General features: G+C 32.5%; 2 protein-coding genes across 2 annotated transcripts; one reads left to right on the forward strand and one right to left on the reverse strand.

Annotated features, from left to right (window-relative positions):
* Positions 1-918: 918 nt before the first annotated feature.
* Positions 919-1,865, forward strand: LOC108841014 (early nodulin-like protein 3). The gene is made up of 2 exons (XM_018613806.2): positions 919-1,131; positions 1,241-1,865. Exons 1-2 carry the CDS (start codon positions 945-947, stop codon positions 1,690-1,692), a joined length of 639 nt encoding a protein of 212 aa, XP_018469308.2. The 5' UTR covers positions 919-944; the 3' UTR covers positions 1,693-1,865.
* An 803-nt stretch (positions 1,866-2,668) lies between these two features.
* Positions 2,669-4,193, reverse strand: LOC108816463 (uncharacterized). The gene is made up of 3 exons (XM_018589042.2): positions 3,864-4,193; positions 3,514-3,739; positions 2,669-3,312 (listed from the first exon to the last, which is right to left on the reverse strand). Exons 1-3 carry the CDS (start codon positions 4,086-4,088, stop codon positions 2,864-2,866), a joined length of 900 nt encoding a protein of 299 aa, XP_018444544.2. The 5' UTR covers positions 4,089-4,193; the 3' UTR covers positions 2,669-2,863.
* Between the last annotated feature and the right edge of the window lie 20,382 nt (positions 4,194-24,575).

The raw sequence follows: 24,575 nt of genomic DNA on the forward strand, positions 1-24,575 counted from the left end.
TATTTCTGCAGAATTTAATACCTTTTTTTTTAATTCAGAATTTAATATTTTGTGCTTTTTTATGTAAAATATTAAAAAATAAGACAGTACGTTACATTAGCTTAAACAAATATGGATTTCAACTTTAAATTAAACTTATTATTGGGTTCACTCCCTAGAGTAAACCTTTAGGTTCACCAACCAATAGAAATCAAGTATTTTTTATTTAATAATTTTTTTAAAAGGAAACAAAATCTTGTTAAATTATATTATGTTTTTAAAATAAATAACTAAAAATAAATAAAAATAGTAGTAATTGAAAAAAAGTTTTTTTTTTTAATTTTTAAAACTATGATTCATCCAAACGATTTAGAGTTTACCCAAGGGTTCCGGATTTCCCAAGGGTTTAGAGTTTAGGATTTAGTATTTAGGGTTTAGGGTTTAGTATTTTAGGTTTAAAGTTTTTATTAAAAAAATTTTTTTGCAACTACAACTGTTTTTATTTATTTTTAGCTATTTATTTGAAAACATAATATAATTTAACAATATTTTATTTTTTAAAAAAAATATATTAAATATAAAATACTTGATTCCTATTGGTTGGTGAACCTTAAGGTTCAACTTAAGGGTGAATCCAAAAATAACTCATTAAATTAAACGACTAACAAATTAGAAGATCCAGTTTTTTAAATGGTTTTTGTGCTTTGAGGGGGAAGTAAATAAAAAGTGTGAAAGGAAGATATCCGTTAAGTCCACTGCATGTCGAAACGTGTGAAAAAATGACCAAAAACTGAAACGCTTCTAATTAATTTTGCATATTATCTACAGATTCGATGCAGCCAAAAGCTTCACCCAACGGCTATGATTTCTCTACTTGCACCATAAATACACATACAAGCCCCCCAAAAGCAACACACAGAGTTCAAGAGAGTAATTTACTTGAGGTCTAGTTAAAGATTGGAGAAATGGGTTTGATCAAAATGTTTGATGCTTACCTCATGATTGTGATGTTAATGAGTCTGGGGTTTGCTATTGGGTTTTCAAATGGCTACAAGTTCTATGTTGGTGGGAGAGTTGGTTGGGTCCTTACTCCTTCAGAGGACTATTCTCATTGGTCTTATCGAAATCGCTTTCAGGTCAATGACACTCTTTGTGAGTTTCTCTCTCTCTCTTCTCTTCTATATTCAGTATTCACATTCATGTGTTAATGTCATAATAACAACATACAATGTATCAACTTGTTTGACTTTTATTTTGCAAGATTTTAAGTATCCTAAGGGGAAAGATTCAGTGTTGGAGGTGAGTGAAGAAGAGTACAAAACATGCAACACGACTCATCCAATAACCACACTCACCGACGGAGATTCTCTCTATGTTCTTAGCCGTTCAGGTCCGTTCTTTTTTGTTAGCGGCAACTCAGAAAATTGTTTCAAAGGCCAGAAGCTGCCCGTCAAGGTCATGTCCACCGCCCACCACGGCCACAGTCCTCGTCAACCATCACCATCACCCTCACCTTCGCCGTCACCGACTCTGTCTCCAAGCCATCATGATTTGTCATCTCCAGCACCTTCTCCGAAAGTAGTTCTTTCTGAAACAGAAGCTCTTGCTCCGGCTCCAGGACCAGCGAAAGCTCACAATTCGGCCGGTTTTATTTGTCCTAGGGCGGTCTCTCTAGGATTGGTTCTCGTGGTTATTATAAGTTTCATGGTTTAGACTTTAGAATTATAATGGTGGGGGTAATAGTTCCTCCATAAGTGAGTTTAATATTAATGTTCCTTCCTGTGACATCTTATTAATTGTGTTTGAGCTTTGTTATGTTTGTCCTTTTTGTTATGTTTTTCATGTCTATGTTTTTCTTTTGCTAATCAAAGTGTTTTATTAGAGAATTTATATTAGAAGGAGCATGTATTTGTTTCGTGTGTAACTATGATTATTCTAATTAGCTATCCTTAGTAAACGATTAGGATAAGACATCAAAAGCATTAATTAATCCACTCTAAGATAACCGAGGTAAACATTCAACAAAATATAGAGTAAGAACCGGGCAAAGTACAGATCTATTACCGTTAAAACCCTCCATTTAAAAGAAAAAACTCAAATCACTCTTTCCACGACTTCTCCTCAACTTTTGATGATGAACTTGCATTTAGCTCTTGATCATCCCGGTGGCTACAGCTCCAGTGCTGATTAAAGCGAAGAAAGTGAAATGCGAGTCTGCACGGGTGATCAGGGACTTGCATAGACGGTGGAGAAGAGGATAGAACTAAAATAATAGGATTTGAGTTGAGCCGCAGGATTTTAAGCAAGATATATTAGCTACGGTGCGTCATTACAATTGTGGCAAGGGTAAAAAACTAATCCATACAAACGAGGTTGCAGCGTCATTAACACGTTGCTACCGATTGCGAGTTAATAAAACAATTGCAAATGTACCATTTCACTTTGCTAGGTTCGGTTGCTTGTCACCATAAGACTTTATATATTGATAGAGGGGTGCTTACTAAATTATTTTTGTTTGTTATATGTTGTCTTTTTCTTCCGAACTGTTTACTAGTCAAAGTTCATGTGTTTTTTTTTAATTACCGTTACTTGATTTTATTCACGTTTTGTTCATTTGCCAAAGTGACTCTTACGAAGCCGTGTTGACTTTAGACAAAATATCGAATGATCATTCGATGAAAATCATCTATTTTTATGTAAACAGTGGAATATAATTTTATTTAATTAAAATAACACTGCGTATAATACAATGGGTTCAAGAAGTAGCCCTATTTGAGCACACAATACCATCGGTGAGACGATTCCACGCAAACTCTCAATGCAAAACTCATTTCACTTAATCACACCCTAACTTATTTATCATATCGTACGTCTGTATATATAATCATACGACCGCTACGGCGGCCGGACGGCCCATTCCGGCGGATACATTTTCAAAAATACCATAATTCAACATAGAAACTCTCTGTTTAGCTTTGGCAATCATATCACTCTCCCCAGTCTCCGTCTCAGTCTCAGCAACCAGCTTCATTGATTTTCTCTCGCAGGTGCCGAGCCATTTGGCTTGCATGTACTTGTGTTTTCTCCAAGGACCCATGTGCATTTTCTTGTCTTTCATGCACTTTTTCGCCGCCGTGCACAATATTTTTATCAGTGTTCTTAGCCTCTCTGTTTTCCCGACGTACACTTCCGGCAATATTCCGACGAGTCGCTTGTACTCATCACTACCTCTCGCCATCTCGAACTCAGCCCTGAAAGATAGCTCGATCACCACACGCATCTCGACTTTCTTTGATCCCGATTGGTCCACGATTTCCAAATATTCATGCTCACCTGATGTTTTCAATAAATAAACATCATGGTTAGTCCAACTATTATAATTATTGACAACTTGCTTCATACATTATAGATTATATTTAGATTATCTAGACAGCTCCGTTGACGTGGGATTTTCACGAATCATCTTCTTTGATTAGTAAAACTATGTTATGGATAATTTAAAAATTAACTTAAAATGGGATTAATTTGTTATACCTGCAAGGATCTCATGATTACTTCTCCACTTGGATTTACAGCTGACGCAATCGTATCCGGCCTCTCGGAGAAGGCGAGACACTTCGCCGCGTAGACAGCTACGGCAACCGCCGGTCACGGGTTTCCGGCAGACACATTGCGTACCCTTTGATCTCACTTCTTTCAAGGCTTGTTTCGTTGCTTGTCGAATCTTTGTCTCAATTGAACTTGTCCTATACAGTGTCGCCTACACATTTACAGATTTTTACAGAAACAAAATTAATGATGATATCCCACGTAAAAGAATGTAACGTTTATCAAAGAAGAGAGAATAATCTTTTAGAGTTTATAAACTAATATAGAAAAATTACCTGGAGAAGTTGTTCTTGTTCAAACCAAAAGGTTTTGTTCTCTTCGGAATTGCTACCGGCTACATCGTTGTCAGCATCGGATTCTTCACCGGCGGTGAAATTACCGGAGTCAGGGTAAATCTCCGGTGAATGGTTTCCTCCGTCGAGAAAACCAAATAAAACATCGTCGGAGCTAGCCATGCCGTCGAGAAACTTCATGATGTCATCGGAATCTTGTCGATCCATTGCTTTAAGGAAGAAGAGAGATAGAGAGATGGAGAGGAAGATGAAAATTGTTTTATTTTCTCTAATTGTTACTTTTGTTTTTTTTGTTTTTTGGTATGAGAAAAATAGGATTAAACATGAAGGATATATATAGTACTGAAGCCTATGTGGGACCCGGTAAAATAATGGGACCCACCTAAAGGGTTGGAGAAGCAGCTACAAGGCGCCGCGAACTAGTGCTTCGAATGCTTTATTTTGTAAGGCTGACGTGTCTTATAATGATTGGGTAAATAGTGGATCTAATGGCTAAAGACAGGTAGTTCCTATGTCAGCATGGTCCAACCACGAGAACTCCGCCATTACAGATTCGGATATACTCGATTAAACGTTTCAATTATTATTAGTTTTTAATAAAAATATTTATCTGTTGTTAAATTAAGTCGGTACTTTTTTAGAAATAGACGAAAATTAGTGTTAAAATCCATTATCAAATGGATTTTTCGATATACTACTATTTTTCTTAACCTAACTGTAGTCAGATTAACTGAAAATAGATAAACCGTGTCGAGTTTGATTCTAGATAATTATAACGATTTTTTCGATGGTATATGTCATTGCTTAATGCATTAACAACTAACTAACACGTCTTAGAAGCTACTATAATATATCCGTCTCAAAAACTTCTTATGAAACTTAGTTTACAAAAAAAAGAAAAAAAAAACTTCTTATGAATGTTTCATGTTCAAGAATACGTTACCATATTTTTCTATAAGGCCTACACGGTTATAATTCAAAAAACAAATATAATGCCTACACGGTGTCTTTATAAAGAACCATTTGTATGATTGAATTTTATATCCATCGTCCATTCTCCACCTTTCTCCCTAAAACTCAGACGTATATCTATTGACTATTGCAATGCAAATTTAAAAGTGCAATTATTAAAGTATTGGAAAGCACTCGATAGATAGAACCATCCTGATATTGTAAAAATGGGACCCACGTGCCAGAAATCAGACAAAGACAAAGACATCTACGTGGAGGATAGCCATATACGTGTTCTTTTGTCCTAAACGCCTTGTCTCAGCTACTTACATGGAGCCTCCTTGCCCAGCCACCAAAAAATAGATGATTAGAGGAAATTAGCTGAAAGTTAGAACTTCTATTAGGAAACATGCCGGTTTTAGAAAACTTATTAGGAACATATCATTTTCCTTTTCGATTTGATCCTATTTTCCAAACTTTTATTTGACAAAATTCACTATAATGTAAATTTTAGCGTGAATGTATACATTTTTCAAAAACTAATAATTGAGTTTCCAAGTTATTCCAGTTTTGTATCCGGAACCAATTTTCGCATATGCTACAAGACTATAAAGATACTTTTGGATATGTCGAATATGCTTAATCGTTGTCAGATAATAAAACACGTTAAGCGTTTTTTTTTTTTTTTTTTTTTTTTTTGCTAAATGGTAAATATCATTGATCGTCAATGAAGGTTCGGTTACAAAGCTAGCTGCAACCACATTCTGCCATAGCTATTATGATCCTAGTGATCGCAAAAAAAAGTAAAAAAACCACTAGGATACAAGAAATTAACTCCAAGCTACACACAAAGGAGCCTTGAAGTTAATAGGTTCAGCTCAAGTAAAACAACAATATAATCCCCTAATGGAAGCCTTCTTGCATAAGCAAGAGAATAGCCAGTGAAGATCAGTCGATTACTCACCGAAGTGGCTCCAAGCAGGCATCGACGGATACGTCTGGCATACGCTCCGGAGCTCCGCTGGAGGAGGACCTCGACCAAGCATCCAAACTATCTCGACTGAGAGACAAAGACTCTTCCTTTGCAACGCTGTGGAACACTGAAGCTCGAGTTACGGTCAAGCGTTGGCGGTACAAACAAGCTCCCAAACCGCCCACACGACACACTAGATGCAGCAGAAACAACGAAAGAGCACAATGCCAAACTTGTCGGAGCTTTGAACAGGGGCATGAAGCACAGTAGGAGATAAAACTCTCCTAAAAGCATGGATCGCACAAAGTAAAAGAGAACTCCACCGAAAAACCTGCGCGTCTCCACGTGAGGTTGTCCTCAAACCCTAGCAGAGGACGTCGGTAGCAAGAAAGGGAGTCGAACATATCACCCTAGAAACCACGGTTGCTGTCACTTGAGCTAAGGGAGAGGTCCCCAACGAGCTCCTCAGATTCGCCGTTTCGTCTCAGACCATGGAAAGAGACGGGGGAGCTCTACAATTGCGACCGACGGAGGTGAGAGGGGAGAGCAGAGGAGACGTAAAGTCGGAGAAGAAGAGGCAGCGACGCCCTTCAATCCGACACATCCCCGCGGCGGAACTAACCCAGAGTCGCCTTCAAACAAACCCTAGATCTACCCAAAACGACGGTGCCTCCTGTAAGCAAACGAACTGTCTCGACATCGCCCTCTCTCCAAAAATGCTGGGAACACACCCAAACATCAATTCTCCACCGGATCTGGCCACAATCCGGCGAGAGCCAGAGCAAGAAGAGCAAGGAGGAAGAGAGGAACTCGCCGCGAACAAGGAAAGAGGAATTGGATATAGGGAGAGAAGGGGTGGCGGATCGACGGGACGCACCCTCCGCCGACCACCTAAAGAAAACGCTAATTGGATCTGGCCGAGAAGAAAACGCTCGGGGGAGAGAGAACAGAGAGAAAAAGTCGCCTTCTCTCACCTCTCCCTAGTTCAAAGGATTTGATCAAATGATCGATGCCTTCAGCTGGTAAATGCTCGTGAACCACATAACACCGTTAAGCGTATTATTACTACACAACAGATGGTATCTGCTTAAGTTTGGCAGGAAGGATTGGCAGATGTAGTAATAGAGTTAAATCACATCTTCTATATACATTTATATAGCTATTAAAGCATAGGCAGAGTTTAATATATCATCTATAGTTTTTTTTTTTTTGCTAAACATATATCATCTATAGTTCTAGAGATGTTTTCTCTCGATCGATCACCTGAAAATGTGAACAGATCATATCATACCAGAGGTTAAACAAAGAAAAAGGAAAAGTGATTTGGCTTAAGTAGAATATTCCTCAATATTTTCAAAAAGGACTTTGTGAGGCTCGAATATTCTTGAATAAGGGAAGGGTCTCGTGGTAGCACCATGTGGACCAGCTCATCGAGTCAAGGTAAACACTAAACAGTTAGAACATTTGTCGTTGTTTTAGTACACTGACAAAGTAGCTGTGAAATGTGCAAATAATGCAATCACGCAGATCGTCGTTGCTTAATAAATTGATTAACATGTCCGATTTTTTTTCAACATTTGTAATATAGCTAAATCTATTGGAAATATGAATGTAACATTGATATCAGTGGTTATACATGTCGGATAACGAAAATATAATTGAACTATTTTCTGAAAATCAGTTTACTATTTAAAAAAAAACATGTATAAATCTGTGTACAGGCACATTGGTATGATGAGTATATATGATTGTGCTCTACCCAGATACAAAAGACAAACAACTCGTTTAGCAATTCCCTTATACAGATGCTGGAAGAATGTCGTCATTCATCTCAAGTCGATGGGCACTCTAGAGTGTTTTTTTCGCCCATTGGTGGGTTCTTTTACTTTATTGAATTATTGGAACCACCCAGGGATGTTCTTTGATATCTTATATTTTGGTAGACAAAATTGTATATATGTGTTCAAGATACATGGTTGTTACCATGATAATACTATTGTATTCGTATATGTAGTGTACCAGGCTAACTTCTTGTCTCCTAATTTGGCTTAATTAATCGTTGGTCTTTTTAGTACTACATACAACATGCATAAATATTTAATATTTTACTCGTTTTGCTTCTTTTTTTTCATCACTCTGTTTTGCTACACACATTAATAGTATACTAGGTAATTTGATTTTTATGTGCTCGTGCACGAATATAAATATTTAAAAATAAATCTATTATAAAATTATTAGATGTCTAATTTCAAGTTTAATTATTTTGTATGTTAGATTTATTTTAAATATTATTATATTATTTTAGTTAGACATATAATTTTAATATATAATATCTAGTTTATTTGACTATTCTTTGGATATATTGAATTGTATTTAATTCTCCAAGTTTAAACATAGTATTTTTTGTTTGTTTTTAACATTTAGGCAATTTCCTTTGATTTTATCCATAAAACTTTATTACTTAAATTACTCATTTTGTAAATTATATTGAGTTACACATATTTTTTTAAATCGAAGCACAACTAATTTTGATTCTAATTAAACTAAATTTGATTAGATTTGTTTAGTACATTAATTCGGTTCTTTATCTTAAATATGTATATATTTGGTAAATTCTTTTGTATAATTTGATATTTGTAAATTAGTAAAAATAATAGAAAAAACTGAAATGGTGATAAGTACAAAGTTTTATTAAAGAATATATATTAATATTTACAAAATATGTTTTTGGAAATTTTAAGTAACTATGAATTAAAAAAATTCTAAATAATCTCAACCACAAAATTCATATTGGTTTATGTATTCTTAATATAGGGTATACTATATTTTATAAATATATAAAATTTCAAAAATCAAAATAAAAGTATAAAAGAAAAATTATGTAGATTTTTGAATAAAATATGTTTTTGTGAACTTTCCTTTTCATGAAATCACGTTACATATATAATATATTTTCCTTCCCTTAGGAAATATAATTTTCCTTTTTATTATATAAATATTTCCTTTTGTTATATATATTATTTAGAAAACTATGAAAATGAAACTAAAATTAAAAATTTAATTGGCATAAAATATTAAATATTTTTTAATAATGATAATGATATTTTAATTAATTAAAGATACTTATCGTAAAAATTAAAGTGAATACAACAAGTAAAAAAATCGAATTCTCAAATAATACTCTAGATATAACTACAATCGAACACATGTTTTGGTGTATAAAATGAGAGTAAAATAAATGTATTCTGAGTAAAACTTGTTAAATGCTGGTAAAAGCTGTAGCATGCGTCATATCTATATAGTTATGTGCTATCGTGTGTGATCAGAATCATTCATATGTTTTGATTTTTTTCTAATATGCGTGTGACCACATGAGATTAATCTGATTAGCAACGGACTAGAACTCAATTCCTTTAGAGATTTACAATTTAAATTAGTTTTATTTAAATCTATAAATCAAATTAGTTCCATCATGAAATTTACACACTGACATATTACTAGTGCTGATACAAATCGTTATCATTGTCTAGGTTTAATTATCTAATTACCTAGGAAATGCATACATTGCATTAGCATTGGAAGTGCACCATCAGAGATAAGAGATTGGACCTGTACAACATGTACTGCTATATATATATATTTTGCCACCATCATTAGTTATAGTAATTATTCTATTTGTACGAGGGATAGAGTCATAGAGAGCTGGCTATGAATGGATCCCAAGAGACAAAAGATAGATAGGAAAATGGTACTATCGTTTTATCATATTTTAACTTATGTGGTTGAATTTGAATAATATATATATTTTTTTGATCAAATAATTTGAATAATATATAAATGTTGATTTATCATAGCTTTTGAAAAGGATGGTTTCCGATCTAGCTGCATCTAATAATTACGGATACGTTCAGGAGTAAGAACACTTGTAAAAAGGTCATTAAAATTCTTGTATTGATCGGTTGTGTATATGACAAGCAAATCGAAACAGGTAATTAATTAGTCTATTTTTATTTATTTTTATTATAACCGATCATTCTATCTATCATATGTCATGTGACTGCATCACTTTGAGCCGTCCTATAAATTTTATTTTTTATATTATTTTTTATGAAGATTTTTTTCAATTTTCTGCATAATTTGCATTTTCCAAAATTAAAATTCAAAACTTTTGGTATAAAAATTACGTCATCTTGTATTCAAATCTCAGAATTGGGTGTAACAACCTTTAAACATCGATCATTAGGCCACAATATTTTCACAATATTTTCACAATTAATTAGTCTATCTTTTAATAACATAAGTAGTCTCGGATTGTGTAAAAAAAAGTAGTCTCAGACATAGGTTCCTTCTGTTCTTCCGCATACTTTTGTTTACATAAAAGTTCTTCGGCAGACTATTTATTCACAAAAAAAAGACTATTTGTTCACTAATCATTATTGTCAGCTAATTCTAAATATCAGGTCACAAAAATAGCCAACATAATATCAACGTATGATACACACTCAATCGACTCAACTTTTCTGCTCTTAACTTTAACAAAGTAAAGACAGAGATTTTAAAACTTGCGTCTTAGAAATCATATTCGTGGATTGAAAAGATAAATTAAGGAAGAGTGAGATAAGAAGGAATCAAAGTTAAAATTGTTAGAAGATAAAGATGAAAATATGATGATTATCCATCTTGGACACATGTCTTTTTTACAGCAATCACGTCATTCATCATTCTTTATATTTTGTCTTCTTCTGTTAAAGCAACCGACTTTTGTGTAGTATAAATAGCATCTTCCCTTGTTTACTTTGAGAATGTAAGAAAGCAATAATAATCACATTTCTCTCTTCTCTCGTTTCCAACCATCATCTCTCTCTCTCCTTTTATGTTTAGTCACTTTCACATCTTATAAATATATATATAATAAACAGAAAATTATCTTTCACCTCTTATTTTATAACACGTTATCAGCACGACGAGCTCTCTTATACCGACCGTTTTTAGACCAAGCAAGCGAGGTAATGTTTAAATTTATGTCTTAAATATATTTAATTTATTTAAATTTTTATTTATTATTCCGGAGTGAGAGGCTAGGCCTTCTCCGTTTATTTTCCGGGATGATAGGCGTTGCCTTTCCCGGCTGATCGTTAAGATAGGTTAGGCCTTCACGATCAGAGAAACACGTGGTAGGTTTTACCTCCGTGAATAAAAGGTTAAAAATGGAAGGCTAAGCCTCCTCGGACCTTGATTAAAAGAAAAGGTTAATATGGCCGACTATGTCGCCTCGAACCTTTGAAAATGATCAAATATGGAAGTCTAAGACTCCTGGATCATATGGTGGGCTGGACCCCCAATTTTATTTATGTTATTTAAATTTATGCAATTTAAGTTTACGCAATTTAATTTTTGCATTTATTTTATGCTTTTAATTTCTGCATTTAAATTATGCATTTATTCTCGTCTATATTATTATGAATTAATTAATCATGTCGAATTTGACAAAGCTCGAAATTAATGCCCTAGATATTACGAAAAATAATTATATGATCTGGGCACTCGGTGTAAATATACACCTGAGAGAAAATGAGCTTTGAGAAATCATCGATAAGTTAATCAGATGAGAAAAGAAAAGCCATGATATCTTACACCAATTTGATGATGGTTTATAAGATGAGGTGTATCATGAGAAAAGATCTAGAAGATTTTTGAGAAACTAAATCCTTGAAAGAAAGGATTCACTAAATAGTTGGAGTTGTTGTAAATCCTCCATGAAAACTGAAAAGTTGGAAATCATGATACTAAACCATCAAGTTGATCCTACTAGAAAAAAACGAGGGTGTAGATGCTGAAACCGCTATCGTGGTCGTGGAAAAAGGACGAGGAAGAATATACCGTCCCAATGAAATAATAAGAACTTCCACGTAAATGAAAATGGTCGGGTGATAAAAGGCAAACAGAAAAGGTTTGCTACAGATTTGGCAAGAAAGAACGTTGGGTACGTATTTGTCGTACGCCAAAATATTAGCCGATCTGTATTGATGATCAATAAGAAAAGAGAAAGGATGTGAGATATACTTCATCTCTTATGAACCCGGACCATCTTTCCATAGATTGAATACTCATCTTGATGTTTTAAGATTTTCTGAATGATTCAGAAAATAAAAATGGAAATATCGATGCGACATGAAAATTATTTTTCTAAACAATATTTTGAGATTCAGGATGGAGATAGATATACTTGACAGATAATGGGTCATCATACATGGCTATTAAAGGTAACAAATATCTATCCTCTCTCAAAATAAATAAGTATAGTATCTAGTAATATATATAAAAAATTACTATTGGTTCTATAAGAGCTTATGATGAAAAGACATGCATAAGAGAAGGATGGCAAAAATTATAAATGAGTAGTAAACCTGAAGTTTACTGATATATAGCCATCCCCAATAATGTTATCGATATTATTGTGAAATGTTGAAAAACTAGAGGTTTTTCACATATAGCATGTCTTAAAGAAACAAAGGAACCATCATGGGTATTGAATCATCAAACAAGTTCAATAGATGTGATTTCTTTAAACAGTCCCAAATCAGGATCTCACTCTAAAGGATTTGAAACATAATTCATCCCAAAATGGGAAATCTGAATATGTTATTGGTTCTAGAGTGGGATTCAGTACGAGATTTTAGACATGGAGTGTCATCATCTCGAGGGGGAGAATTAAAGAATCTTATTGAGTGGAACAATGAGAATATTCTGTTCACTCGAAAAAGAACTTGATAAAGTAGATTCAAATACGATGATTCCCATGATTAGGTGTAAACATGCAGTTATGCATGTAATAGAGTCATATACAATCCAAAAGGGATGAAGTATATGGACTAATCAGAAATATGCTCGCAAGGTTGCTGGAAGCATATAAGCAGCTGATGGAATGAGATATGAGAAATGGATTATCATGAAAGTTATATAAGACAATCCATTCATAAAATGCCTGCCAGACATTTTGATAAAATAATGATCTCATAATCCAGCTGAAAAGGCTCCAATAAGTCTATGGCACGCTAGAGACGTGATAGACCACTTTGGTTCCAAAGTGTCCTCAAATGGAGCAAAAATATGAATAGAGGACGAATCTCTTAAAGAGACCGTTGATATGGGTTAATGTGTAGTCAGGTACCTGGGTAAATCATCGATGATGATAAAGAGATCTCGATTAACCATATCAGTACGGGTAAAAAGATGGAACCAAAGAGAAAATAGATTGTCGACAATAAATAAATGAAAAAGCTCTATATAAATGATGATCATGATCATAAATCTACCTCTATGTATGAGGTTAGAGTGAATTGATTAGCCAAAGAGTAAATGAGGCAATCAATTCGATATAAAGCTCGTTAGAAAAAACGAGAGATTCTTGGACAAAAAGTCCAAGATATATATTTCTCCAGAAAATGAAATAAAAGATAACCTTGAGGTATGAAAAACGGCTTGTTCCGAGGTTACTGGAGAAAATTTATAGTAGATGCAATATTGATATGTCTGGCAGGACACAAATGACTTGAGATGCATCTTAATAGTCCCTGGAGAATTAATGATATTCTCGGGAATGATAAAACTCTAAAAGAGTTAGAACAAGCCATAAATGAGATATCTGGAACCAGTAACTGGTGATATGTTTACGGTACGGTTTGCCGATTGCCATCTTAATAAGAATGAATTCCAGCGTTAGGGGGAGGAATTAGAGGAATTCCTAAAAGAGATTACATGGTGTACACGGTCATTGTTACACCTTGATCCCCCTACAAATCAAAGAGAGCTGGAAGTTCAGAAAATTGTGCATTTGCATAAATTGGCAAACCAGTTACCAGGTGTGTTCACAGATATGAGAAGGGTGATGAAATCATATATACCCTTTGAAAATGTTCCATCAAGAGTGGTTGTTCCTGGGGAACAAACTGATGGAAACAAAACGAATGAACCTAGGGTTCAGTTAAAGAGGGGGAGATCAGCTGGTTCGAAAGATAAAAATCCCCGAAAGAAAAAGAAATTGGTTGAGGAAAGTGGAAAGGTTCCAGAAGAACCTGATATTAAAAAATGTCTGAAAGAAGGCATAAGTGAAAAGGTTCAAGAAGAACCAAATAAAGATAAGGATCCAGATGACGAGGAGGGAACAGAAAAGTATGAGATTTCCATCAACTACGCCCTTGATCAAAAGTTATTGATCAGAAATAAAATAAAAGATGTTGATGGAATGTTCTCCTTTTCTGTGTCCAAAGAAATCAATCACGAAAGTGATGATCCCGATCCAAGGTCCATTTTAGAATGTCAGAAAAAACATGATTGGGAGGAGTGGAAGAAGGCCATTCAAATTGAATTACTCTCCCTGAATAAAAGAGATGTCTTTGGACCTATCGTCATAACGCCTGAGAATATAAATCATGTTGGGTATAAGTGGGTATTCGTGAGAAAAAGAAATGAAAAGAATGAAGTAACACGATATAAAGCCCGATTAGTAGCCCAAGGTTTTTCTCAGAGACCGGGAGTTGATTTTGAGGAAACATATTCCCCGGTAATGGATGCAATTATGTTTAGATTTTTGATGAGCCTTACGGCGTCAAAAAATCTTGAAATGCATCTCATGGACGTTGTGACAGCTTATTTGTATGGATCGTTGGATAATGATATATATATGAGACTCCCTGAAGGATTGAAAATGTCAGGGGCATTGAAAGAAAAACCCAGGGAGGTATGTTCGGTCAAGTTACAGCGATCACTATACGGATTAAAGCAATCCGGACGCATGTGGTACAATCGCTTAAGTGACTATCTCTTGAGTAAAGGATATGTGAACAATGCGATATGTCCCTGCATTTTTGTTAACAAATCGTCATCTGGCTTTGTGATCATCGATGTATATGTAGATGACCTGAACATGATTGGAACTCAAAAGGAAGTTGATGATGCTCGAACTCATATGAAAGAGGAGTTCGAAATGAAAGATCTCGGCAAGACAAAGTTTTGTCTTGGGCTCCAGATAGAGCACCTCCGAGAAGGAATATTTGTGCATCAATCAAACTATACGAAAAGGTTATTGAAACGCTTTCGTATGGATCAAGCGACTCCTTTGAGTACTCCAATGGTTGGTAGATCTCTCAATGTTGAGAGTGATCCTTTTAGACCCTGCGAAGATAGCGAGAAGATATTAGGTCCTGAAGTACCTTATATGAGTGCTATCGGTGGGCTATTATACCTGGCAAACTGTACCAGGCCTGATATTGCTTTTGCAACTAATCTCTTAGCAAGATATAGCTCTGCTCCTACTCACAGGCATTGGAACGGAATAAAGCATTTATTCCGTTATTTACAAGGTACAGTTGATTTAGGGTTAATGTATATTAGAAAACCCGAGTTTGGTATGGTTGGTTTTTCAGATGCAGGATACTTATCAGATCCTCATAAAGCTCGATCGCAAACCGGCTACGTTTTTACAATTGGTGGAACCGCGATCTCATGGCGGTCCCAAAAACAAACTCTGGTTGCAACATCTTCGAATCATGCAGAGACTATTGCGCTTCACGAAGCATATCGAGAATGTGTCTGGCTGAGATCAATGAGTCACCACATACAAGATTCAAGCGGAATAATTAACAAGAAAGAGCCGACGAAAGTTTTTGAAGATAACTCGGCTTGCGTCGCTCAACTCAAAGAAGGCTATATTAAGAGCGACAGAACGAAGCACATCCCTCCAAGATTTTTCTCGTACATTCGGGAGCTCGAGAAAAATAAAGAAGTGGACATAGAATATGTACGGTCATGCGACAAGCCGGCTGATTTGTTCACCAAGTCTCTTCCGACTACAACATTCCAGAAACACGTCGACGGTATCGGGATGCGGCGTTTGCGTGACTTATGAAGAAAAAACTATGTCCATTACTCTCAGGGGGAGATTACGTCAGTGTACTCTTTTTCCCTTGTCATGGTTTTTATCCCATTGGGTTTTTCCATGACTAGGTTTTTAACGAGGCACTACGTAAAACAAGATAGATAATCAAGGGGGAGTGTTAGAAGATAAAGATGAAAATATGATGATTATCCATCTTGGACACATGTCTTTCTTACAGCAATCACGTCATTCATCATCCTTTATATTTTTATATTTTGTCTTCTTCTGTTAAAGCAACCGACTTTTGTGTAGTATAAATAGCATCTTTCCTTGTTTACTTTGAGAATGTAAGAAAGCAATAATAATCACATTTCTCTCTTCTCTCGTTTCCAACCATCATCTCTCTCTCCCTTTTATGTTTAGTCACTTTCACATCTTATAAATATATATATAATAAACAGAAAATTATCTTTCACCTCTTATTTTATAACAAAAATATATTTTTTCATAAATTCGTTTGTCTCCCACCGTTAGGACTGATGGGAGATTCCCATCTTAAAATTAAAATTCTTGAACAGCAATCCAAAAAATCTGTAGATATTTATTCGTCTTTGTAAAGGAACAAGAATTAAATCACAATCCACCATCAATCTGATATCCAACCAAAAACAATTCAAGTGTTGAATCTGTTGATAAAGTTCCATTTCTTAAGCTTTTCTAAAAATTACCTATAAAGTGTCATTTATATTAATAAACTAAGTCAATTTGCAATTATCATAAAAATTTAACTAATATATTTTTGGATGTGATTTTGTAATAACCTCACTATCAAACAAATTTTTTTAGTAACTGGACTTTTGTGTAAAACGTAAGAATCAAAACTTAAATAAATAGAACTTTCATCTGTGTCAATATAATAAGACAACAAATTCTCCAGAACGGTGGTACAAAAATTAAATCTAGAACATGAATGGCTCTTTAATAAAGAAAAGGGAGAAGGCGAAAAGGGCGAATTAGGACGAAGAATAATGTAAGATTATTTAATGAAATAGTATCATCAATTATGTCGAATAATCACAGTTACTGCTTCTTGAGGCCAAAACTATGTGCTATATGGAAATTGGAAAGCTGTTTAGCATATTTAGCGAATATGAAAGACCAAGATTAAGGTAGATGAACTATTCTCTACAAAACAAACAAAAAACTTGTAATACTTCTAGTTATGCGTTACAATATGTAGAAATTATTCAGAAAACAAAAACTATGAACACATTATAGGTTATATGGGACTGAACTTTAGACCTACATCCTTCCTAGTCACGACTTACGATATTGGACGAGGTAAGCAGGAAATTAAATAGTATATCTTTATGTCACCTGCTTCATATTTTCTCTGTACGACCACACTTCATGGTAATAACAATGAGCACTTGGTAATGGGTCGTGATTTAAAATCCCAACAAACAAAAATTGCATCAAACTAAATCTTGTACTTACATGTTAGTCTCTTCAACCAACCTTGTATTTAAAAAAAAATAGATGGACAAGATAAGACTAATTGAATAAGTTTGACGATCATGAGAAGAGAAGTGAGAACATAATAACATTGATATTTAAATCTGATTAAAAGGTTTTAACACTTGCAACTTGAGATGATTTTCTCTTAGGCAAAATAAAAAACTTGAGACGATTTTCATAAGCAAAACAAAAACATTCCTTTCAACTTTTGTTTTGTTTTGATAAAAAAAAGAAACATGGTTTTGTTAAGACTGTTAGATATTTCTTATAATAAGATGTTAGCCGGAATCCAATTCGTCTATAGTAAAGAGACTTTTGAGTGTGGGTTCACGTTAGCGTATCTGTAAACAAGATTATCATTTCATAGACACTTGTTCCATGTATTAAATTAAACATTTTTGCAGCTTGGTACCATTTTACCGGATTAGTTTAATTTCTGTTTAAGCAACTCGATTTATCCTAGTTTCAAAACAAACAAACAACTCGCTTTGTCCTGCATGCGTCATTTAAAGGGTGTTGCATCTACCATGTCTAAATCATGATTGAGGATGTTAACGCTTAATTTTAGACTTTGGAAGGAGATCTCCTCATACAAATATTAAATGGATTTTAATAAGATTTGGCCCAGTTATTGGTTTTAGTCGGATTGAACTAAGACTAACGTGTCTGAATTGAGTGCATGTACTTTTTAAGCCCAAACCGGAACCTAACGAAGAACCTCGCTCAACTTATAGCATTACCAGGCCTGAACCATCAGCCCAAGTTTAGAGATTGGGTTGTGATGAGTGAAAGAAAGAACCAAAACAATAACCGGTTAAAAAATAAATGCACCAGCAGGGAAACTAACCCAAGACTGTACCGTGGCAGGGTACTATTCTACCACTAGACCACTGGTGCATCTTTGCTCATTAAAGATCCTAGTAGAATAGTAACGAGGTTGATTAGAGGATATGTGTGGCAAAAGTAAATGCATTGATAGAAAGACTAGTAGCAAATCACCTAAATAACTCCGAAACTTTTAGAAAATAGTTTACCAAATCATCTATAGGTTTTATTTTAGTTTTAAAATTTTAACTAAAATCATTCAAACAACTTCAAAACTTATCTAAACTCCATTAAAATTAAAACATTCCAAAACTCCTCAAAATCCTCAGTCCAATGCATCCCCCATAATGTAACAAAATTGTATTGTAAATATCACAGATAGCATATACATTGTATATACTTTAATTGTACATATAGCATATATTGTATGTGTATATATACTTTAGCTGTACATATTTTGTATTGTAATGATAACAATATGGTTAATCTCAGTTTCTAACATGGTATCACAACATTGACTTCAATTCAACCTTTTTTTTTCTTCATTGTTCATTTATCTTGATCTGATTCATCTGAATTTTTCCTAGTAGCAACTTAGCTCCAGAAATCAGCTAATCTACTCTCGCATTCATATCTTTGCTAAGTCACACATTGTTTGACTTAATGTCTCTTTGATTTAGTTTTAATGAAAGTAACCAGTTGATCAAAAAAAAATGTCTCTATGCAATATCTATATATAATAGCAAATCAAAATTTTGTATCTACTGACATCATTTTTTTTATAGGAAAAAAAAATTCAATCTAAGGGTCAGAACTTTCTGTCTATATGATCTAAAGGATATAAACTCCTTTTACCTTAAATCATTTGGGTCATCAAGGGAATCGTTACCTTTGAAACAACACAACCGTTTAGACCAACAAATGTGTTTTTTCATAATCTTATTATTTTATCTTTAAAAAAAAAAAAGAAGGGTTGAGATTTAGCACACCTTTTAATCCAAAGGTTGACCATTTGTTGACAAAACAAAAGAAGACGCTACCGAAGCGTTGTGTCGGTGGGTGAAGCGTTGTGACTCTTGGTTTGCGTCTTTTCCTGCGTTTATATATTTGATTTCTGCTTTCTATTTAATCTCTTACTTCATTTGCATTATGCTTTCCGTTTATCTACTAACATAGATTGTCAAGGTATGTTTCTATGAACTTCTTAGAAGCTTGATCATTGTTACCAATACGAACCTTCAATACATCTCGGTTGTAGCCGAAATGTACATGACTTAGACAAAACCTATGATTATAACTAACCTTGGCAGACGCCATAAGCGCAGACGATGGGTTCGGGGCATACGCTCGCGGTCACCACCAATTTGGAAGTCCTGCAGCGTCTCTGCCTCTAGGCTCCCCAAAATCTAACACAGAAACAACAACGGTAAGACTTAAGATATACTGGAGAATAGTCAACGTTTTGGTAAAAAATAAATAGATGCGACCCCGAGGAACGAACTTGGATCGGTCCGAAGGTTTCCCTCTCTTCCCTAGACGACGTAGAATCAAATCTCATAACAGTGGCGTAACGGAGCGTAGCCACAGCAGTTCTGCTGGAGAGCCGTCGTGTGCGACTTAAATGGCCACGGGTTCTGCTGCCTAATAATACCTCAAACAGGCGAGAGAAGAGTTAATCACATCACCCATTTCTCAAATCAGGAGAACACTGTAACGACTCTGGAGAGTTGCACGATGAACGACTGATCACGTTGCAGAAGATAGGGCAAAAAAAAGCTAACTATAATAATCTAAAATGACGAACTAACTTGGTTGGTCAAATTTTGAAAAGTATTGGGGGAGTTCGACTTATCACTTATCAGTTATCACATGTAATATTAATATAAAATTATATACGTATTCAATAATACAACAAAAATAAAACAAACAAACAAAAAGTTTACGAGAGTGATGCATGAGATTGTGTATGCACTTTGAGGAATACTCGGTTTAATTTTTTTCCTTTGTAATCGTAATGTTTTGGAACACGTAAATTACAGAAAATGCCCAGTGTTCAAAAAGCTAAATCTAACAATTTTGTCAAACATGATTCAGTGGATTGATATAATAATATGTCAAGCTCCAGTTATTTGTCGGTAGTGAACATGAGAAAATATTTCCAAATTTTTATAATGAACAAAATAATATTTTTATGATTTAAATAATTTTTTGTTTATTTGTAAAACACGATTGATAAATAAGATTATATATGTATTTAATAGTACAACAAAAATAAAACAAACAAAAAGAGTTTATGTTTTTACCAAAAAAAAAGAGCTTATTTTTTTCTTTGCAATCTTAATGTTTGAAACACTTGAATTCAAATAACAAAATCACACAGTTTTGTCAAATGGAGTGGATCAATATAATAATATGTCAAATTCCAGTTATGTTGGTAGTGAAAGAACATGCGAAAATAATGACTCCAAATTTTTATAATGAATAAGGTGATCAATATTTCTATGAAATATTTTTTTGTTTTATTTTTAAAACACGATATAACTACATAATTTTATTTTATTATAGGACTACCTTTGAAAATAAATGATACAAGTAATATTTTCTTTATTTGCTATAATTTAAATTCCTTTTAAGTTAAATAAGTAATTATTTTTAAAATAATAATCATAATTAAATTGCTCATATAGAATGTGTTCATATGTTGATAAAAAAAGAATGTGATGATATACCTATGGATATGGAAAGAGCTGAACCAATTGGAAAACAAACTTATCAGTCGACATTGTCGTGTTTGTTTAAGTTTGTTATTTTTTTACTGTGTGCAAATAATTTCTTTAAGAAACTGATAATTTCAGCAAATTTTAATATTTATATTATTTAGTAATAATTATTTTTAAATAGATTCAAGAAAATCAAGATTTGATGGATTTACACAATCAAAGAAAGGTATAAGGAAACATTACATAGATTTTTTTATAAAAGCTAAAAATGTATTGATTGTGTGTTTCTATATTTTATGATTTATTTTGACATGTTTATAAACACTCAATTTAATAATGTATAATAATTTTAATATTTGTTAAATATATAAAGAGATACTGAAAAAGGGAATAATCTTCCAATGCGCTGCAGTGATTGTAATGTTTTAAGTATGGCTTGCAGAAATTATTGAAAAAATCGATTAATCAAGCGTTGATTATTTACAGTTTTTTTAAGCAAGCTCACATTAGATTATTCAAGATTCATGAGCCTGAGAAATCTGTTATGGGTGCTTACTTAAATTATTTATGAGAAAGAGTTTAGGAGAAATAGTTTTTTTTTTAATTCTTTATTGTCTATGTGTTCTATGGGTGCTTACTTAAATTATTCAATACTAAATTTTGATGGTCTTTTTTGCTTTAAAGTTCATGGTGAAAATTATCAAAGTATTGATTCACTTTACCAATTAATAATTAAACAAAATTACCACTGATAACTAATTTCATGATTAAATAAGATACAAATTCTTAAATTCTACTTTTTTGAATGAAATGACACATTTTTAGAATGATAACTCACAATTTTAAAATTTATGAAAATATTAAGAATAAAAATTTATCAAAAACTAAGAATAAAACTTTATAAAAATATTAAGAACCATTGCAATTCTTTTAAATGAAAAGGCAACCTTAAACAAATAGACACATCCCTAATCTATTCACAATCCAATGAAGAAATGACAAATAGGTTATATATTAATACTATGAACTGAGCAATAACGTCCAATTTAATTAAGTTATTCAATATTTCCTCATACTTATATACTTCCTCATTGTATTTTAAAAATGAATAAATTTTAAAAGGTGAAGGGATACAATTAAAAATACAAAGTACTTTTCAAAACCTACAGACACAACTGTTCAGGATTTTTTGCCCTTATAAATAGAGAAAAGAAACAACTAACTTTTTTTTTTTTGATCAATTAAAAAGAAACAACTAACTAACAAAAACAAAATACATGGATATAGAAAGAAAGAACCTCCCTACATACAGGATTCTTAATACATCAAGATGAAACGTGGAAAACAAAGAATTATAGAAAAAGCAATTCGACTATCAACTAAGAAATCCTAAAGATGGTAATGAAACTATGTCTTAATTTCTTACTACTGGATGAAAAGATAATATTTTCAAAATTTTCACTGAAAATATAAATAGTAAAATAATAAAATACATATTTGTTTAATATAGGAATTAACCATAATGCTTGGGATCAATCTATAATGCGATAAATTCATCAATTTTCTCGGGAGATTTTAGAGGGTAAAATATATATCTTCAATGATTATGAAGTATGGAGGGTTGGAGAATGCTATAAATTTTCAGAACATCAATATGCTATCCAGTTTAATGGAAATTAAATGATATCTCAAATATCAGAAGAGAGTGTATTAATAATTGCAAGAAATATAAGTTCCGTGATTATGATTGATTTATTAAAAATTTCAGACAAAATTTAGTTTTTAATGGTATTAGGAAATAAAGAAAACACATGATTTCTAATGTAGGTGATGTTTACTAATTAAAATAATGTTATTTTCAACTATTATTGGTGTTATCGTTGAAGGAAGAATATTTACAAAAGATATGGGTTATGTATAAAAAAGTATGAACTTAGATCTCCAATTAGAATGGTTAGTTAAAGATTACTTAAATGGGAAATAAAAATAATCATATACTATGTGTAAACTCTAATAATATAGATTCTCATTTGTTATATTTATCACACTTGTCTTTGCATTACTATACAACGAATAATAACTATACAATGAAGGAAGCAAAATCTGCATTACTATATGAGAAATATGGTAAATACGTATCAAAACAAATGAAAACAAGAAGCCGAAGGTAAAACTATAATAATAACAAGTTTCAATCCTGAAACATATTCAGGTATTGTAATGTAAACATAAAACTTCATTTGATAGGTAATTAATGTAAAACAAGAAAACAAAAAAAAACAGTAAAACATGATTAATAAGATATTTTTACTTAAACATACATCTGCAACTAAGATATATAATCCTTTCAGTACTATTCAATCTTTCAAAACAAGGTAACTTTTAATATATCATACTGTTTGAATTAAAACCTAAGTATATACATATATTTTTGTAATTTGTTGTCTAAACATGACACCTCCAATAATACTTGTCTGGTGAAGGAAGAAAGCAATTTAATGAAACAAATAAGAACATTATCAAAATAAGAAAGATATTAGATTCCATCATTGGCAAATATTCGTTTGAAGTAGCTAAATTATTAACTATTTTAATACAATCACTTGATTTTCACAGTTCTAAATAACAATTATATGCAAAATTTTACTGTGGACAAAAGTTAAGTGACAGGAGAAATAATTTACAATTGAAAAGAAAATTATTAAAATAAGTTCAAAAAGTAAATGGAATTACTAATCGCTGTTGGCATCTTAAGGTAACTTAAATAGATGTAAGTATGCTTTACTTAAATAATTGACAAATTAATAATCCGAAGTCTTATTAAAATAACCTTGAAATTATCGTCAAAGGTGATTCATACACATCATCTGTAACCACATTCAACAAATACATGAACAGAATTTTGCGTAAATCAGCAACTAACTTGATTAAATTCCAGGTAGGTCTATTATTTATAGTTATTTGTAAGACTATATTTTAAAAACTCCTAAATGCAGGAACAATATCAGAAAAAAAATATTGGTAAAGTTTTCAAATTCAGTGTGTGAAAGTCTCGTCCTTTAATTATAAGTGAACTTAGTTGGGTAAATGGTTACCTAAATTACACGCAATCCAATTAATATGGAAGAGGTACAATACAATTGAAAAGAACTTTATGCTTTTAATTAATGATTAATATACAAACTTTCGTATTTAATTTTTAAAGCCAGACAAAAAATATTATAAAGGATGTTATAAAAGAAATTATCAATAAATTCTATGGAAGTGATCACGAGGCTTCGGGAAGTGCAATGGTAAATTCTTCAAAAGATAATCATAGAAGAAAAAATAAAGTAGCTATAAATATAAAACAAATGGCAGATGACAATCTAAATGCAATGAAAGAATCAACCAAAGAAATAAGAAAACTAAAACAAAAAATGAAAAAATAATTAAAGATAAATATTTTATTTAATATTAAAATACCACATCATAATTTAATATTTTTTTTTATTTCTCATGTACACAATTTATTTAATATTTATACATTATATAAGTCTGTGACAAAAAAAAAATACATTATATAAGTATTCTGTTAGACAAATAATTATTTATTTCTAAAATAATTACATTATTACACATAAATTTAACTTTTTAACATTTATTAAAAAGTTGAATAAAGTAAAAATTAAATAAGAAATAAAAAATAAAAAATTTACTATTCCTGGGCGTTTACGCACAGGGGTTGTTTTCTAGTACTTATAATAAAATCACAAAGCTAGTCGAGATAATATCCATATTGCATAGGTGTAACAAAATCCAAAGAAGTCTATTAATTTCCATATGAAATG

The sequence above is a fragment of the Raphanus sativus genome, chromosome 2 (genome assembly GCF_000801105.2).
Source record: "Raphanus sativus cultivar WK10039 chromosome 2, ASM80110v3, whole genome shotgun sequence".
NCBI lineage: Eukaryota > Viridiplantae > Streptophyta > Magnoliopsida > Brassicales > Brassicaceae > Raphanus > Raphanus sativus.

Bases quoted from the DNA above. Each gene is read 5' to 3' on its own strand.
- LOC108816463 (XM_018589042.2), bottom strand. From the start codon at position 4,088: ATGGATCGACAAGATTCCGATGACATCATGAAGTTTCTCGACGGCATG. The intron at 3,740-3,863 runs GTAATTTTTCTA...GTAAATGTGTAG, and splicing joins AACAAGAACAACTTCTCCAG to GCGACACTGTATAGGACAAG. The intron at 3,313-3,513 runs GTATAACAAATT...TGAAAACATCAG, and splicing joins TAATCATGAGATCCTTGCAG to GTGAGCATGAATATTTGGAA.
- LOC108841014 (XM_018613806.2), top strand. From the start codon at position 945: ATGGGTTTGATCAAAATGTTTGATGCTTACCTCATGATTGTGATGTTA. The intron at 1,132-1,240 runs GTGAGTTTCTCT...TTATTTTGCAAG, and splicing joins TCAGGTCAATGACACTCTTT to ATTTTAAGTATCCTAAGGGG.